We start from the raw sequence: 16322 nt of genomic DNA on the forward strand, positions 1-16322 counted from the left end.
GGGGTGCATTTCTCAAAAGCATAGTTGCTAACCTGTTAGCAACTTACTTGGTTGGCAATAACTTAGTTAGCAACTATGGTTTTGTTCACAATGCCATGCAACACAAATAGCTTTGAAATGAACTTTGGCTTTTCAAATGTTTTATTTCAAGAATACAACAGCATAATTTGCTCTTTGACCATGACAGTCTCTTTCCATCGTGGGTTTCAGTCTGTGGGTTTTGACTGACAGGGTGCTGTGGTGCCTGTGTAAGGAGGTATTTAGAGACAGATCCCCTATATCTACATATCACACACACACTCAAGCAGAGACATGTACATCCATGCACATACATTCACCTCCATCTCAGTCCCACCAGGATATAGGGTGTGTGTCCTCTCAGCTGTCTGGGGCGAGGGAGGGAAAGAGACAGGTGTGCATGCTATTAAATATTAACTTGTCATTAATATAGATGAAAAAATGAACATCTGACAGAAATAATAAGAAATGGACAAGGCAATGAGAGTGAGAGAATCAGAAACAGTAAATTGTCTACCACCTACTCTCTTAGATTTATTGTTCGAGTCTGTGGTAATCAGACAGCGGAACACACACTCACACAAAGTGAAAGACAGACACATGCAAGGTGCCTCGGAGTCTTAGACATAATCTCCTGGATTTATGACAAAACCCTGCAGGCTGATATTACAAAGAGCCCATCGGCAGGGCCGCTATCAGACAAAGAGGTGCAAAAATGACCTTTCAAAGAGATGTAGATACTATCTAAAAATAAATTTAGCCTACTATCAATGACAGAAAAGCTTAAAATAAAGGCGAAAGACCAAAATGCTGAAGTGGTGTGAGTTTTGTGAGACACTTCGTTTTGTGGCTTTAACTATAGCGTCATCTGCTGGTCAATGACAGTAAGACAGTTCTACGCTGAAAAAAAAAAACTAAATTCCTTTGACCAGAAGGAGGCGCTGTTTCACACTTTAAATCGTAAATGTTTTAACCTTAAACTAAAACATTTTAAATATCTATTGACTGGCTTTTAATATATAGATATATATTAGAAAAGAAAGATCAAATATTATAATTCAATGTAAAGCCAGTGTAATAACAATGGTATGGTAATGGATACAGTGTAAACATGTGGTAGTATTTCAAGCTTGAAAAACGAATCACAACAAAAAAAACTACTAATTCTAATTCACACAAAACAGAATTCAAAAAATTACACCTGCACCAAGTGGTGTCATTAAATAGGCAGGTCTTCAGTCTAACGGTACAAAGACTGCAGGTATAAATTCTAGGTTATGACCAAATGAAATGAACATTTTGTTTGCATTAATTACCCCCACAGTTTAGGGGTTTCCCTCCATGCTGCAGCTTCTTAAGGAGTGACCACATGCAACATGGAAAAAATGAGACCATGTACAAATGAATATGTATATATTTTATAAATAAATATAACTATTGTGACACATTTGTGAGCGATTTCCAGCTTGTCAAAGGTGAAAAGCAGATCTGATCGTAATGGGCTTGACTGCAGCACTGACTAGACATTAGAGAAAAGTAGAGAAAGTTATATATATATATATATATATTCACAATAAGACCAGTAACATGCATTGAGAAAACACATAAAAGGTCCTTGTGCTTCCTGTTGCAACAGTTTTCTTTCACAGCTGCCTAATCATTTCCAGATGTTGTATCACCAGAACATGCATTGGTTCGAGTCACAGCCCCGTCCAGATGATCCTGTCAGACTCCAGTCCCTTAATTCATTTAGTTCTTCTAGGAAGATAAAGCTTGCCACAATAAAACTAATGAGCTAGACGTGTGCACGTGATTAAGTCACATCATTTTTTAATTCATAGCCTACTGGAAGAAATTACTATGCTAATGTCATTTTATTATTATTTATTTGTTTTATTACTTAAAGTATTTATTATATTTTAATATATGTATGCATGTATGTATTATGCACTTCTTAATCAAACAATGTTTTAATGCGAAGATCCTTCATAACAAAAATAAAGACATTTTAGTTTCAATAAAAATCAATCAAATAAAAATAATCTATTAATCTCAGTGTATCCCTGCTGTCCGTCCCATCACAGTGCACAATAATAAGGCAGGCCAGATGATGATTTATATTTAGCGTAGGCACGTCTGGCTGTTTTTAGTGCATATATCTTCAGAGCTTGGATCTCAATCTCTGCTGCCTGTCGTTCTCTTCAGTTCCACCTGCAGGAGTTTTCATCACATTTCGATCTTCAGATATAGCTCTCACAAGCTGAAAATGTTTCCGGATCTGAAAAAAAAAAAAAAGGTTTTTCACAATCAGTTGCATTTTATGATTGCAGTGATAACAGTTAATAACTTTACTGTACTTCAGTTTTAAAAACCATATCAACAATAAATACTGCTTTATTCAATTACGCCCGAAGCATTTCTCATTATTCACCAATTGCAGCTGCTTGAAGGGGTCCTCAATATCCACAGACTCTCTCCAGTAAGGTGCAATCAGTTGATAAATTGAACGAATCCTGACCTTTATCTGAGCGTACTGGAGCTCCTCTCTCTCTGCAGTGGAACGCAATTCTTCTCGTTTCAGTTCCTGTGGAAAAACATGCATAGTCTGTAATCTTGAAAGACTGTAAGACAGCGGCGTCACAGTAGCATCTCTGTGTCTTTTTGCATATAATCCTCTAAATGTGTGCATGTTTTTACCCATTTGTGTGTCTCTGAGTGTATGTTGTCTAGCTGCGTCTGTTGCTGCTGCAGTTGTTTGGTGTAGTGCAGGAGACGAGTTTGCTGTTCCTTTATGTCCTTCATCAGTTCCAGCTTTTTGTGCTCTGCCTCTTTCTCATTAGCTTGTCTTTCTAGAATTTCCTTTCTGATGGACTGTGCGCCATGACAGCCACGGTGTCGGCCAGTGTTCTCAAACTCAAATGTCATGAAAAAAAGGAGGAAACAAAAGAAAAAGTGTAACATTACAGTACATTTTAGATATCGAAACAGGTGGAACCTGTGTAATGTATCCATAAATGCATGCATTTTGTCTTTAAACATTAATATCTTACTCTTCGGTCAAAGGAGGCAGGTTTCAACATTACGGTTTCAGTATTTTTTCCTTTTTCCAGACACAAAAAAGTATACTAGACCATTAATGCTATAGCTACCTTTCCAGGCATCCTTGCAGTGTTCTCCTGGACTTTAACCAGTAGTTTACATTGGTCCAGTTGCTCCTTTTGCGCCTGCAAGGCTTCATACTGTGTCATTAGTTTCTTAATGTTCTCTTCTTTCTCTTTGATTTTAGCTTCCTCTTCCTTTGTTTTTTGTATGGCACGTAACCGTCTGCCCTCATTTTCCTTAAGGGAGAGAGAGACAAAGAATAGGTAACAAATGATAAAGTATTTAAGTATTTGAGTTAAGTTATTTCATGTTGTCTTATGTAGCCTACTTGCAGCTCCTTAGCCGTATCCAGTTTGTACTGCCTGAGTTTCTCCTGGTCTTTTTTCACATGCTCAGCTCTTTCTCTCAAACGCTCCCGCCTTATCTGGGACTCCTGACAACGACACAAAAACACTGCACTCATGTAAAGTGGAACAGCTATTTCTTTTTTTTTTCTTTCTTTCAAACAAGCACCTTTTCCTGGTCTTGCAGTGCTCGGTTCACTCTCTCGTTCTCCTCGCGCGCCTCCGCCAGCAGCATCGCGCTTGTCCTCATGTTCGCCGAATCCTTCTCCAAATCTTTTATACCTCTGAGAGATGAAACCATCTCTGAGTACATGCAGTTCACTCTGAACCATCTCCGTCCGCGCAAAGAGATACATATCAACAACGACTAAGCTGAAACTCTTAAGTCATTGGCCATGAAGTTAACTATACATGCCTTACAATTAACTTTAATATTAATGTTTCTTACAAAAACACGGTTTGTGGTGTCATTTAATACTTACGATAAGAGTCGTTCTTTAAAAACCGATCGGTAGTGATCCTCCACATTGAAATTCATATTTCTTTCTTTTTGGTTTTTAGGTCTGCACACCGTCGACAAACGTTCTGCGCGTGTTTTAAAATGTTTAAAAAATGCCCCAAATGACCGTTCCGTTTGTTGTGGTGTTTATCATAGACATATAAATACCTAGACGCCTCATTGGCCGCTCGACCGCACGTCAACGTCGCCGCCATATTGGAGCGGGCAACTCTCATAACTCTCACATCAGGACAGAAGAAAACATACCTGGGCTGCGTTCAGCCCATAGACAGTAAAAGAAATGGACACAGCGACCCCATTGGAACTCAATTGAGACAAATGAAGCCCAGTTTTAGCATTTTTTAGCACTTCCGTTTCTGCCGCGCAGACTCAAACGAAGCTTGACGACGTCAGCAACCTGTCTGCCAGATGTAAATCTTCTAAGTGGCTGTGCGTGCAAACTGCCATCGTTAATCTTGCAGAGACGGCGAGCTTGAGCAGGGAGTTCTTTGTCGTGAGTGAGCAGGAGTAAGTATTCTGATTAATTATTTTGTATAGTATTTTAAAATGTAACGCCAGTACGCCATATTAAGTTAATTGCCTGCGAGCTTCTCCACCTGTCTGTACGGTAATGCGACAGAGAGACGAGTGGTTATGACGCAATCGTTAGCCTATTTTTTACAAAAACTGTTTATACGGGGCCATAATGTAACATAAAAGGTAATGGAGCCCTTTATACATTGTCGTGTATCTTTAGAAATAAATAATGGACAAACGGAGTCTTTAAACGCCTCAGATGTAAAGTTATTCGCTGTCAAAGTGACGCCAAAATGAATGGGAGTCAATGGGAATGCTAACGCAAGTGAAGTTCTGCTAAAAGATGGCAGCCCCCACCCGACTTCAACTTCCGGTCGAGTTCCTTGCCCCTTGGTTCAGCCCTATGGTTCAGCCCCGACCATGGCCGCGGGAAGTGGGGGTGCTGCTAGTGACGAGAGGGAGATTTAAAAAAAATGAAGGCCTGTTAAAATATTTTGCGCAATTTATAAATTCCTTATGAATATTTTAGAAAATTATTTTGACACACGTAGGCTATTACGTATATTTTGGATTTTAATTTCATATTTTGAGGCCTAATCAACTCAGGTTCGGAAGTTACGTTGTCAACGTCAGACAGGCAGGTTTGTTCGCCGACGCCGAGTAACGAGGTTTCCCGCTCGTTCCATGCAGAATACATCCATCTTTGGCAGCAGCTGACTAGTAAATTTACATAGTTTTCGCTGATGCATACCAACACAGACATTCTGAACTCCCTGGACATTCTTCCCCTCATGAGAGACTTTATGTCCACGACCCCAGAGCGCACCTAGACATTTGGACACCTGTAACCAGGGCACCCCGCCTGCATGTAGCTCAGGTAAGAGCATGGTGCTGCCGCGCTTGTAACATTTATTTTTTTGGCAACAAGTGTGGGATCATCTTTGACTAGCCAAGCAATTGTAAGTAGTACACTATAGTTTTTTTTTGTAAGGTGGTGGGGATGGAGAGTATTATTTCGTTCGTGTGTTCTTTGTGTAATGGTTGTGGAGAACTGTTAAATAAAGTTTAAATAGTCGGAGATTATTTCCTTGTGGTTTGTGTAAAAAGGTTGGAGATTGAGACAGAAAGCTTTATACTGTGCGTGTTCTTTGCGTAATGGATGTGGAGAACTGTTCAATAAACAAATTGCTTAAATATTCAGAGATTATTTCCTTGTGGTGTGCGTAAAAAGATTTTGGAGTTAATAGAGTTGCGTGTGAAATAAACGTTCAGTGACTCAAGTCAGCTGACCAAATCGATTGCATTGTTTTAGCGTTATTGCGAAGTTTGATTAATATTATATTTTGTTGTAATATTATTTGTTGTATCTAAATAAGTTGCATGTATGTATAGGATATCTGAAATTGTAATGAAAGTAATTATTTCGTTTTCTTTCGATTATTAAACGATTATTTCTGCTTCTGCTTCAGATTAATAGCGCATTGCGCATATCTGAGAACTGATGTCTGTGTTTCAGACCCTGCTGGCTGTGCACTGAAGTGTATATGACAATAAAGTAATAAATCTCAATGTATTTAGGCCTATAGGCTCATAGGTTTTTTGTCAAAAAAACAAAACACCTACAAACCGTCACACGATAATAAAAACAGACTCCGAAGTGCCGATCTGAATCAACCGAGTCGCGAACAGGCTCCGAAGTGCCGATCTGAATCAACCGAGTCGCGAACAGGCTCCGAAGTGCCGATCTGAATCAACAGAGTCGCGAACAGGCTCCGAAGTGCCGATCTGAATCAACCTAGTCGCGAACAGGCTCCGAAGTGCCGATCTGAATCAACAGAGTCGCGAACAGGCTCCGAAGTGCCGATCTGAATCAACCTAGTCGCGAACAGGCTCCGAAGTGCCGATCTGAATCAACCGAGTCGCGAACAGGCTCCGAAGTGCCGATCTGAATCAACAGAGTCGCGAACAGGCTCCGAAGTGCCGATCTGAATCAACAGAGTCGCGAACAGACTCCGAAGTGCCGATCTGAATCAACAGAGTCGCGAACAGGCTCCGAAGTGCCGATCTGAATCAACCTAGTCGCGAACAGGCTCCGAAGTGCCGATCTGAATCAACCGAGTCGCGAACAGGCTCCGAAGTGCCGATCTGAATCAACAGAGTCGCGAACAGGCTCCGAAGTGCCGATCTGAATCAACAGAGTCGCGAACAGACTCCGAAGTGCCGATCTGAATCAACCGAGTCGCGAACAGGCTCCGAATTGCCGATCTGAATCAACAGAGTCGCGAACAGGCTCCGAAGTGCCGATCTGAATCAACAGAGTCGCGAACAGGCTCCGAAGTGCCGATCTGAATCAACAGAGTCGCGAACAGGCTCCGAAGTGCCGATCTGAATCAACAGAGTCGCGAACAGGCTCCGAAGTGCCGATCTGAATCAACAGAGTCGCGAACAGGCTCCGAAGTGCCGATCTGAATCAACAGAGTCGCAAACAGGCTCCAAAGTGCCGCCCAACATACATGGAAAAACAAACCACTGTTTCAAAATATGTGTTTTCTGCATGAGTGTGTTAAATGTGCATTATAGAACAAAATGTCAAGCATCATCAAGTATTTTATATTATTTGACTCATTAATTGAATAAAATAGAAAATCTTGAGGCAAGCGGCGGGGAATTAATGTTTATTAGTCAGGTTTTGTCTTCACAAATAAACCACTCTACTCCCAGAGAAAGGCAGAACTGAAAACTTAAATAAAATGTGTTTCTTGAGCTGAGATTGATTCAGAGGATTTTATAGGCTATGTGTGTGTGAGTACATGTATATATTATACTTAAGGAGCTCATTAATTAAACACAATTTGGAACTCATGTCCACAATATTTTTGTCTTAATTTGATTAATAATTAGTATTTTAAAATTACATTTCATATTTTTTTTTATTTTACTCTTTATTTTACTATTAATTTATTCTTCATTTTTATCTATTCTGTATTATTCCACCCTTTATATTACATATTCTTCTTGCTATTATTAACCTATTGTTGTTCAGTTATTTATTATGGTATTATTCATATTCTCTATCAAATGTACAAATATTTAAGGCATATTTACAGACAAGCGGCTTTTCTTCAATTCAGATTGTACCAACACTTTGGCCTTGGTGTCAATAAATTGGCTATGTTTCTTTATTTAATAAATAGGTCTAGACCTGATGGAATAACAACGTAATTACATTAGACTATTTTATGATGCATAATGGACTTTAATAAGATCATTTCAAATATTACAATACACGTTCATCTGTATTTAAATTAAAAAAAAAATTCTAATGTATTTAAATATTTTAATGCATGTTGTTTTTATGTATAGGTGTATTTAATTTTTTATGTGTATATGTGTGTCTAGAGCTGGATGAAATGAAGAAGGAAGAGGGAAGGAGCTGAGGCTGGGCAGCAAGTGCTTCCTCCAGAGGGGGGTGCCTGCTGTATTCCTCTCTGTCACCGCCTTCAATGCTTGTGAGAGCCGCTGCTGTAGAGGGATTTACTCGGGCCGAGTAGGGTACTCGCCATGTCTTGGTGAGCTCGTCATGAACTTCAGGCACGAAGCAGGGTGTTGGGGAGAGGACTGTCGACCGTGGACGGGCTCTTCTGGAGGCCCAGATCTTCTATCACCTTTGACAGAACACTGATGAGTTCTGCATTCAGTTTCGGCCTCAGAGTTTAAGAAGGAGGAAGGACTTCGGGGTCCCCGCCGGAACCTCCCCACTCTTCTGCATCAGACAGTGCCAAGGACATGGAGTCATCTGCGTTAATGACCTTGATGATGATGTCTTCTTCAGATGCGGCGAAAGAGACAAAAGGCTTCTTGTAGCTGCCAAGGGGCAGGGGTCTTGTGTGAAACACCCAGGCGGAGCAAACGGGCCCTTAGCCTACGTGACACCCCTCGAACCCGCTGAAAAGGACCCGCTGCTCTGCGGTTTCTTTCTGGTCTGTTTCTTTTTTCAAATAATGTGATTCAGATTGGAACTTCGAGGACACTTCAGAGTGAAAACACTCATGGCCAACATATTGAGGGGTTCTTCCAAACTGAAGTTCTCAAACTGGCCACTTCAATGGGCTATTCAGAATGACGGATTCTGAAGGGTACAACTGATGGACACTTCAGAACCCCATGATCCTTTGCACAGGGAAGTTGTTTGCTGTCACACCCTGTGTTCCATTCGGAAGGACTCAACCCTATGCCCTAATAACATGAAAGGATTTACCCTCCGGAGTAAGAGCTTTGAAAGTATTAGGATAAGCCCTTCCGAATGGAACACAGTGTGGGATTTCGGAGCCTGTATCATAAATCTTTTGATTCAGATCGGAACTTGGAGCATTTGGTTTAGATCTGATTAAATTATCTTGATTGAATGATTCAAAAGTAAAGTCAAGGTCTGCTTTATTGTCAATTCTTCCACATGTACAGCACAATGCTTACATACAGAGACTTTCAATTGCGTTACTTGCTTAAGAGCAGGTTAGCAAATCTTTTTTTATTAATTGTTTTGTTCGCTAAACAGTAGAAAACATCAAAGGCAGTACATTTATAGAAACAAAACAAAGATTGTATTGTACAAAAACAATGGTTAAACTTGGTGTAGAATGGTTAATTTGTGGTTTCCATGTTCTTGTCAAGGTAAAGTCCGAATAGAGAAAAGAGAGGTTTTCGTGTGTGAAATTTAGCTGCCAGAAAATGCAAATTAATTGTTTTATTTTCTTATATTCTCTTTTGAGTACTTAAACAATTGAAAGAAAACATCTTAAAGAAAAAAAGAAAATTCACTTGGATGAGATCGGATTCAAAAATCTAACCAAAATGTATTTGTGTGGGACTGTGGATTCATTGCCAAATGAAAAAAGTCAACCAAATTAAAGAAGAATTTTAAACCTAATATGATGTTCCGATTGTTGTTCTACAAATATATGCAAATTAGTTTAATGAGCTGGATAATAATAAACACCTAGAGTGTCTCGCCTTGGATAACTTTTCAAAGTGTATTAATCAACCTTTTAATCTCCATACAGCAGCTTTTGGATTTGCTTCATCTCTAGTGTATAAAGCACTATAATAATAAAGGTGTTTTGACTTGAACCTGATCATTATATAATTTCTTTATTGCAACGTACGCACATTAAACAATATACCCCAGACAGCAAATATCACACTAATTGATGTTTTGATTCTTAAAAATTAATTAATATTTTTAAATTATTTTTTTATTGCGTAATAATGATACAAATGACATGTAATCAAGGTGTAAGGAAATGTTATACATTATGTGCCATGTGTTTTTTATAAAGAATGTGTAAGATGTCTTAGGTTTTTAATATACATTGAAATGAATTACAACACAAAGATGTATATCTGCTACTATCAAGTATCTGCTAATATCTTACCAATATCTAAGATGTCTATTTACTGCTACTATATAAATTATGCTAATATCTTACTAATATTTAAGATGTCTGTCCACAACTAAAATCAGTTATCTATTACTATCTTATGAGTTCTGTGTAGAATGAACTTGGACGAAGATGAAGATGAAAGTAAACGTCTTTAATATTATCCACACAAGGTAATCCACATTAGGAAGGTATAAGACACACGTACTGGAGGTTTTTCTTCTCGTGGAGGATGACAAGGCACTGGAAAAAGCCAAAGAGGAGCTCAGAGGCGAATTATTCCACAAAGTGAGCATATAAATCCTCCTTCGTCTTCTTGGTTTCCACTGGTTTCTCTTTCTTTCTCATCTTCTTCGGAGGCTGGCTACGTGGCATCAGCTTTTTTCCGGTCTGCAATAAAGACGTGATAACTTAGCATTACACTATTGATCCACATTACAATATTTGATAAGCAAGACGAGAGTATTGGATATGCATTGCTGGTTCTGTGCACCACTCACCAGTTTCACTGAATGAGAAAGTGCTCTCTCCTGTCTTCTCTGCCTGCGTTCTTCTAATAAAGCTTCACGCCTAATGTGTTTCTGTTCCTGCTCCCTGTGAAAGAGAGAAAGCAAGAGGTTTTATAGAACCACTCGATCCTGTAGATGGCCGCTGTACTGACAGCACTGCAGTTTTAAGAGAGTTATAACCGCTGATGATCATCAAGTTAGCTATGTATTTCTATACCATACCTGATTTGATAATGTTTGCAAATCCGCTTTTGTATTTTGCAGAGCCTCTCAGCTGGCATGTTTTCGATCAAATCCAGAGAGTCAGAAATCCAGTCCTCCAACTGGAGCAGTATCATCAATGGATACGCAGGGCTGTAGGCCTGCTCCCCGTAGCTCTCTTGGACCTTCGCAAGCTCCTCACACAACTGTTCGGTCTTTGTCCATATCTGGTGAGACAAAAAACAAAATGATGAGACAAATTTGACAGTCTCTTATCACATTCAGATGTGTGTGAGGGTCAGGGAACGTTGTGCACTTACTTTCATTTTCCTCGAGTCCTTGATATTATTTATCATCTTCACTTCTGCTTTAACCTTGTTTTTTTTCACCTTTTCTTCTTCGATGCAGAGGGCAATGCTCCGTATCTCCTCCTCTATGCGGTCTGCATTCATTTTACTGGACAAAAACACACAAGACAAAACTCTCAGATGCTGATACTGTGTCTTCGGTTTCCTCAGATTAGAGACTGGTAAGAAAACAATCCCATGGTTGGGTACAAGAAAACTTACAGCTTTTCCTTTTCATCCTTGTAGTACTTGAGTACCTTGTCGTTTTCCTCATTTACGGACATGAAATTCACATACTCCCATGTTAATTTTTCAAGGTCCTCTGGACTTTGTTTGCTGCCCTCTTCCTCACGCTCTTCACGCTCACGGTCTTCCTTCAAATGCATCTCCTCAATTTCAATTGCGTCTTGAATACGGTAGATTTTTCTGTAACGGAGATTTTTATGAATAATAGGATCCAAAGCGGCATGGGATGAGCAGGAAGGGAAAGGCTATAATTGTGCATACTGACAATACTTACCTTAGAAGAGCTTTTTCCTTTTCTTCTAATTTTAGCCTCTTTGAAAATGAATCCTGAGCCCTGAAACATGACGACATGATAATAACCACCTGGCAATCAGAAGTATAAAAACTGAAACTGCATTATTTACAAGGACCACAAAAGCATGGCTTCAAGATTTAACAGTGATAAAGAAATAATCACTTTTGCTCGTTTTTCAAGGGATTCGAGTCACGGAAAGAAGCTTCATAGTTGGCCCAGTCTTGTTTTGCTCCGAGCTCTATTTGGGACATTTCTCTTTCCTCCATAGAAGCGACTTGGGCCCAAGTGTGCAGGATCTCCATTTTATGTATTGTATCAAGCTGAGAATGGAACAGAGAAAGAAACTAGAATAGTACCGACTCTGATTTATAAGAGTGGCGGGTATATCATATCACATACACAATGAAATAAAAATTTGAACTGGAATAATACAAATATTCAAAATTGGCTTACTTTACAGCGACCACTTTGTAAAACCTCAGCTTTGTACTCTGAGATGGGTTGAAACACTGCCCTCCGCACGTTGAGCGGCGGAAGACAGTTTTCGCTCCGGGCCCCTGTTGGTCGCGTTCCTGAGGCGGGCCGTTCCTGTCGTCCCTCTCTAATGAACAACCTGACTTCTTCCCCTGTTTTGTCCTCCCTGCATCGGAGCCCAAAGATCAGAAATTGTTCTTCAGCACTGAGACTGGATCCGTTCACCTTCTTCTGAGGCGGTGGGGATGGACGCAATCCTGCAAAACATCACATTTATTTCATGTTAGTATGGCTCTCATGAACGAACTTGTGTTTACTTCATACTCATGCAATAGGCGGATGTAGCAAACCGGATTTAGATTGTTTGAGCAGCTCACCTCTTCCAAAGGAGGGACTAAGGATAGTCGGAAGCTTGACAGCCTGCATTTGGCTGGAGATTGTGGTGTTTTCACTCACAGTAATGATGTTCTGGTGAGCGCTGACACATGTTTGGGCCCTGAGCTTGCCAAATGTCTCACAGTGCATTTTCAGATCTAAATGGGTAGGCTGCAACCAGCTGAAAAGTACAACTGTATGATCTGAAATATAACACACATCAGGAAACTCTACTACTGTCTTGTGCTTGTCGAGATCTGATTTAAAACTGCACTGGACAATGATCGTACACTAAATTATAATAATGCATATTCACTGAAGCGAGTCAAAATGAGGTTTCTGTGATCAGGCCACAAGTTCTAAAAGCCACCAGCGCAGTGACGTCACAGTTAGAAAGCGTCGGATAACTGGATTCGAAATAGAATTATTTTTGTTTTGTTTTAAAATTTTAAACAGCTTGTGCTTGTGTTTATATGATTGTCACAGGCAGCCCAAGATATGAATCAAAATTATTTATAAAAAAAAAAGAAGGAAAAAAAAAAAGATTCTTCTGCGTCTGCAATCGTACAAAATACTGACCGAATCTTGTCTCTTGATTTACAAGACAACATCCTCTGCCATTCACAAGCGAGTCTGCCATTCACATAGTTTCATTAATTTGAAAGGATATTACTGGAGTTTATTAAAACATCATAACATCTTGATAGCCTAAGGACGTTAACATGAAAAACAAGGAAAACAATTAACAAAAATCACACATAAATCGAAGGTAGAGTGAACTTACGTACGTAGAGAAACAGCCCCTAAATAGGCTGGTTTATGTCAGTTTATAATGTCTTTATGTTAAATCTCCAGTCCTTATGATATTTCTCAATGCAAAATAAATTTATAAATAAAATCAAAGTCAATAATATTAATCTATGATTCTACACTGCAGCGCAAAGCGGGCGCCCCTGCTGGCTATTTGATATTAACATTAAATGTTTTCTTCTTTTTGTGTGTTTAAGATATTTATTAATATAATGACCAATATATTTGCAACATAGCATCAAAATCTAAAACTGAAGTATAAATGCATGTTAAATAATTATATGTCCAATAATTATTATAATATCTTCAATAATTAAATTCAGATTTACTTCAACTTTGTTTTACTCAAGACTGTTCATATTATGCAGTATTGGGGCTGTTGGGGCATGTTGAGTATGTATTTACAATGGGATTCTGCCAGTGGACTAGCTACTGTACATTTTGGCTTTAGAAAACTTTACTTGGTCTTAAAAAGGTCATTTAAAAATCTTAAATGTACCATCATAAACCCTGAGTTCAACTTTTCAGTTTTTATCTGCCTTCACTACAGCATAGTTCAAACTTACCTCAATATCATGTGGTTAAATTTAAGACCATGTGGGTTGAATCTGTTTGCTCTTCTTTTTTCTTTCGTTCTTTCTTCTTCTTCTTTTTTTTTTTTAACAAGGAGCTATTTAAAAATAAGATGACACTGGAATTTTAAATTGGAGTACAAACGTTGATTTACTGTATGCTTTCTATTTGTGTTTGATATGTTCATGAAGTATCAAAAGAAGATTTGTTAATGCTAAATTTTAATCCGATTAGATTTCACATGAAACATCTTTTAAAGCGATCAGTGATCTCTGTAAATGAAGACTGATGATTTGTGAGCACACATTTGTTTGCTTGTCTGTGAGCCATTGCTGACCTTTCACCTCGACCCCAGAATAGAAGAGCTCACAACCCAGGAACAATGACCACTTCATTCCTGTGCATGAGGTTTTTGATAAAAAAAAAAAGCATTTTAAACTGACACCCTTGCATGAAAAATAAATTTAAATAAAACCCAGAGAATCCTTTTAATTCTCAGAACAGCAAAGTGCATTTTCCTGTAAATGGAAAAAAGCTGTTTAGTTTTCTTCCCTGTGTCAATCCCAAAAATGCTGAAAAACCATCAGACTGAGACTTCTGTGTTTGTTTTTCCAGAAGAGCTCATGGTGAGAGGGTGAGTTCAACAGAACAACACACATGGGGTCTGCAAGCTGGAATTCAACCCGCGTCTGTGAATGCAATTATCAACAAGCAAGACTCCCAACACTGAACACACCAACCCAAACGTGCAGAGAGCATCTACGATGTAAGAGTTCTGGACTGAATACACATAGAGCAGAATAAAGACACTTCTATATATATATATATATATATATATATATATATATATATATATATATATATATATATTATATATATAATATATATATATATATAAAATTGGCCATGCAACTTTATAATATACATTGTGCTTAGGAATTTCTTTTCAAATTTCTATTAAATTTTTCATTTTAAATTTTTAACAAATAAGCTGATAGTGAAAGACAAACAGCCAAAAAGTGTTCAGCATGCACAAAAAACGTGTTGTTTAAAAAGCATCCCAGGATGCACCTCATGGAGCCGGTTGAGACAATGACTGAGACTGTGCAGAGCTGGATTCTACACAAAAAAGTCACTACTTTGAAGAAGCCAAAATGAATACACGTCTATACAAAATTATATTGTTTTTATGACTCCACTATTATTGTAAAATGTGTAAAATAGTAAAACTATTTTTAGGCACTTTGATAACATTTTATAAAATCATATTTCTTCCTTTGTTTTCAAAGGTGTATTTTATGGTCATTTTTAGGATTATGTTGTGAAAATGCAGAAATGTTTAAGTGATTTTCACACTTAAACCACTTCTGGATATACTTATAAGACACTTTATTACATTAAAGTGTTTACTTACATTGTTGACGTGTGTCTGTGTGTGTGTGTGTGTGTGTGTGTGATTACAATTCAAGACTGTCACACATGAACCTTGTGAAGGTGTGATCTGTGAAGAGCCAGACTGCAGATGACGTCAGTGTGGTGGTATAAAAGCAGAAGAGACACTGACCCGCTCAGAAGCTCTCCCCTCACTCAGCATGCTGTGGACTCTCCTGTTCAGCTGTAGCTTTTGTCTGCACGCCGCTCTCGTTTTGCTCAAGGAGTATCCAGAGGTGAGTTGACTCTTGACACTTACAGTGAAAGAGTAACACATTCATATATATTAATATATTTTAAACACCTTTTTGCACAATGAACTTCTATTACTTCTTGAGGTGACCATGAAATGACTGATTTTGTTATATCTTTTACATATCCAGGACTTAAAAAATTTATTAAGTTTTTAACATCTTCACTAGAATGTGCTTTACTGAAAGGATACAATATACACTGATACTGATTATTATTGGTCAAACTACAACAAGTCTCTTAAAGTGCACTGCAATATTGTTCCAGATGAAAATTTATATTTTAATGTTGTTTGCCCCTTTCTTAATGAACAAGTTGATTTTTATTCTAATATTTTTTTTTTTTTACAAAGCTCTTAGAAAGGTTTAGCTAAGAATCTTAAGAAACTGTTTGACGTGTAAGATGCGGGCAGATTTTATATGATTTTAAACACATAACACTGATGAAGAGAACATTTACGTTCTATATGCAGTTGCAGTATAAAGACCAAGATTTTAAGTGGCCCACCAGGCAAGACGAATAACTGATAAACTGAGCTTATGGCATATGGAAAAAACTGATGCCGCTAATGGAAAGAGCACACTTCCTTTCTTTTTGTCTGGACTGCCCTTTGGGAGGGGAACTCTGACAGAAGCCTCTTCTATTACAGTACATTTAGATTTTTAATCTATTTTTTTATTTAATTTGAAATCATTAGTGGGAAAAGTTAAATGGGAGCCTTTCTGGGACCTTAACCGCAGCTGTGGAGCTAAGAAAGAAATGCACTCAGGTTGATTTGATAATTCTAGTGTTGTTACTCCTGTGGCTCATGAAACCAGCTTCATAAATCAGAACTGCAGGAGTTTATCTGCTGTCATAACAGCATGTTCAC

General features: G+C 38.4%; 2 protein-coding genes across 3 annotated transcripts; both read right to left on the reverse strand.

Annotated features, from left to right (window-relative positions):
- Nucleotides 1-1420: 1420 nt before the first annotated feature.
- On the reverse strand, nucleotides 1421-4168 carry LOC113111016 (golgin subfamily A member 6-like protein 4). Of its 2 annotated transcripts, none has more exons than XM_026275387.1 (7): nucleotides 3947-4168; nucleotides 3634-3748; nucleotides 3449-3553; nucleotides 3168-3356; nucleotides 2716-2931; nucleotides 2537-2602; nucleotides 1421-2296 (listed from the first exon to the last, which is right to left on the reverse strand). In XM_026275387.1, exons 1-7 carry the CDS (start codon nucleotides 4000-4002, stop codon nucleotides 2180-2182), a joined length of 864 nt encoding a protein of 287 aa, XP_026131172.1. In that variant the 5' UTR covers nucleotides 4003-4168; the 3' UTR covers nucleotides 1421-2179. The 2 variants fall into 2 exon arrangements, with proteins under 2 accessions (XP_026131172.1, XP_026131171.1); XM_026275386.1 differs by having other exon boundaries at nucleotides 2450-2602; nucleotides 3947-4163.
- Nucleotides 4169-10081: 5913 nt separating this feature from the next.
- Nucleotides 10082-12746, reverse strand: LOC113111339 (stress response protein NST1-like). Its single transcript, XM_026275960.1, has 9 exons — nucleotides 12388-12746; nucleotides 11990-12267; nucleotides 11699-11856; nucleotides 11516-11575; nucleotides 11218-11421; nucleotides 10969-11104; nucleotides 10670-10875; nucleotides 10439-10532; nucleotides 10082-10328 (listed from the first exon to the last, which is right to left on the reverse strand). The coding sequence occupies exons 1-9, from the start codon at nucleotides 12533-12535 to the stop codon at nucleotides 10215-10217; spliced, it is 1398 nt and encodes a 465-aa protein (XP_026131745.1). The 5' UTR covers nucleotides 12536-12746; the 3' UTR covers nucleotides 10082-10214.
- Nucleotides 12747-16322: the final 3576 nt, after the last annotated feature.

The sequence above is a fragment of the Carassius auratus genome, chromosome 11 (genome assembly GCF_003368295.1).
Source record: "Carassius auratus strain Wakin chromosome 11, ASM336829v1, whole genome shotgun sequence".
NCBI classification, from domain to species: Eukaryota; Metazoa; Chordata; class Actinopteri; order Cypriniformes; family Cyprinidae; genus Carassius; species Carassius auratus.

Bases quoted from the DNA above. Each gene is read 5' to 3' on its own strand.
- LOC113111016 (XM_026275386.1), bottom strand. From the start codon at position 4,002: ATGAATTTCAATGTGGAGGATCACTACCGATCGGTTTTTAAAGAACGA. The intron at 3,749-3,946 runs GTAAGTATTAAA...TTCATCTCTCAG, and splicing joins TTTAAAGAACGACTCTTATC to AGGTATAAAAGATTTGGAGA. The intron at 2,932-3,167 runs GTAGCTATAGCA...ATGACATTTGAG, and splicing joins CTGCAAGGATGCCTGGAAAG to TTTGAGAACACTGGCCGACA.
- LOC113111339 (XM_026275960.1), bottom strand. From the start codon at position 12,535: ATGCACTGTGAGACATTTGGCAAGCTCAGGGCCCAAACATGTGTCAGC. The intron at 12,268-12,387 runs GTGAGCTGCTCA...GATGTTTTGCAG, and splicing joins TAGTCCCTCCTTTGGAAGAG to GATTGCGTCCATCCCCACCG. The intron at 10,876-10,968 runs GTAAGTGCACAA...TTGTCTCACCAG, and splicing joins AGGACTCGAGGAAAATGAAA to ATATGGACAAAGACCGAACA.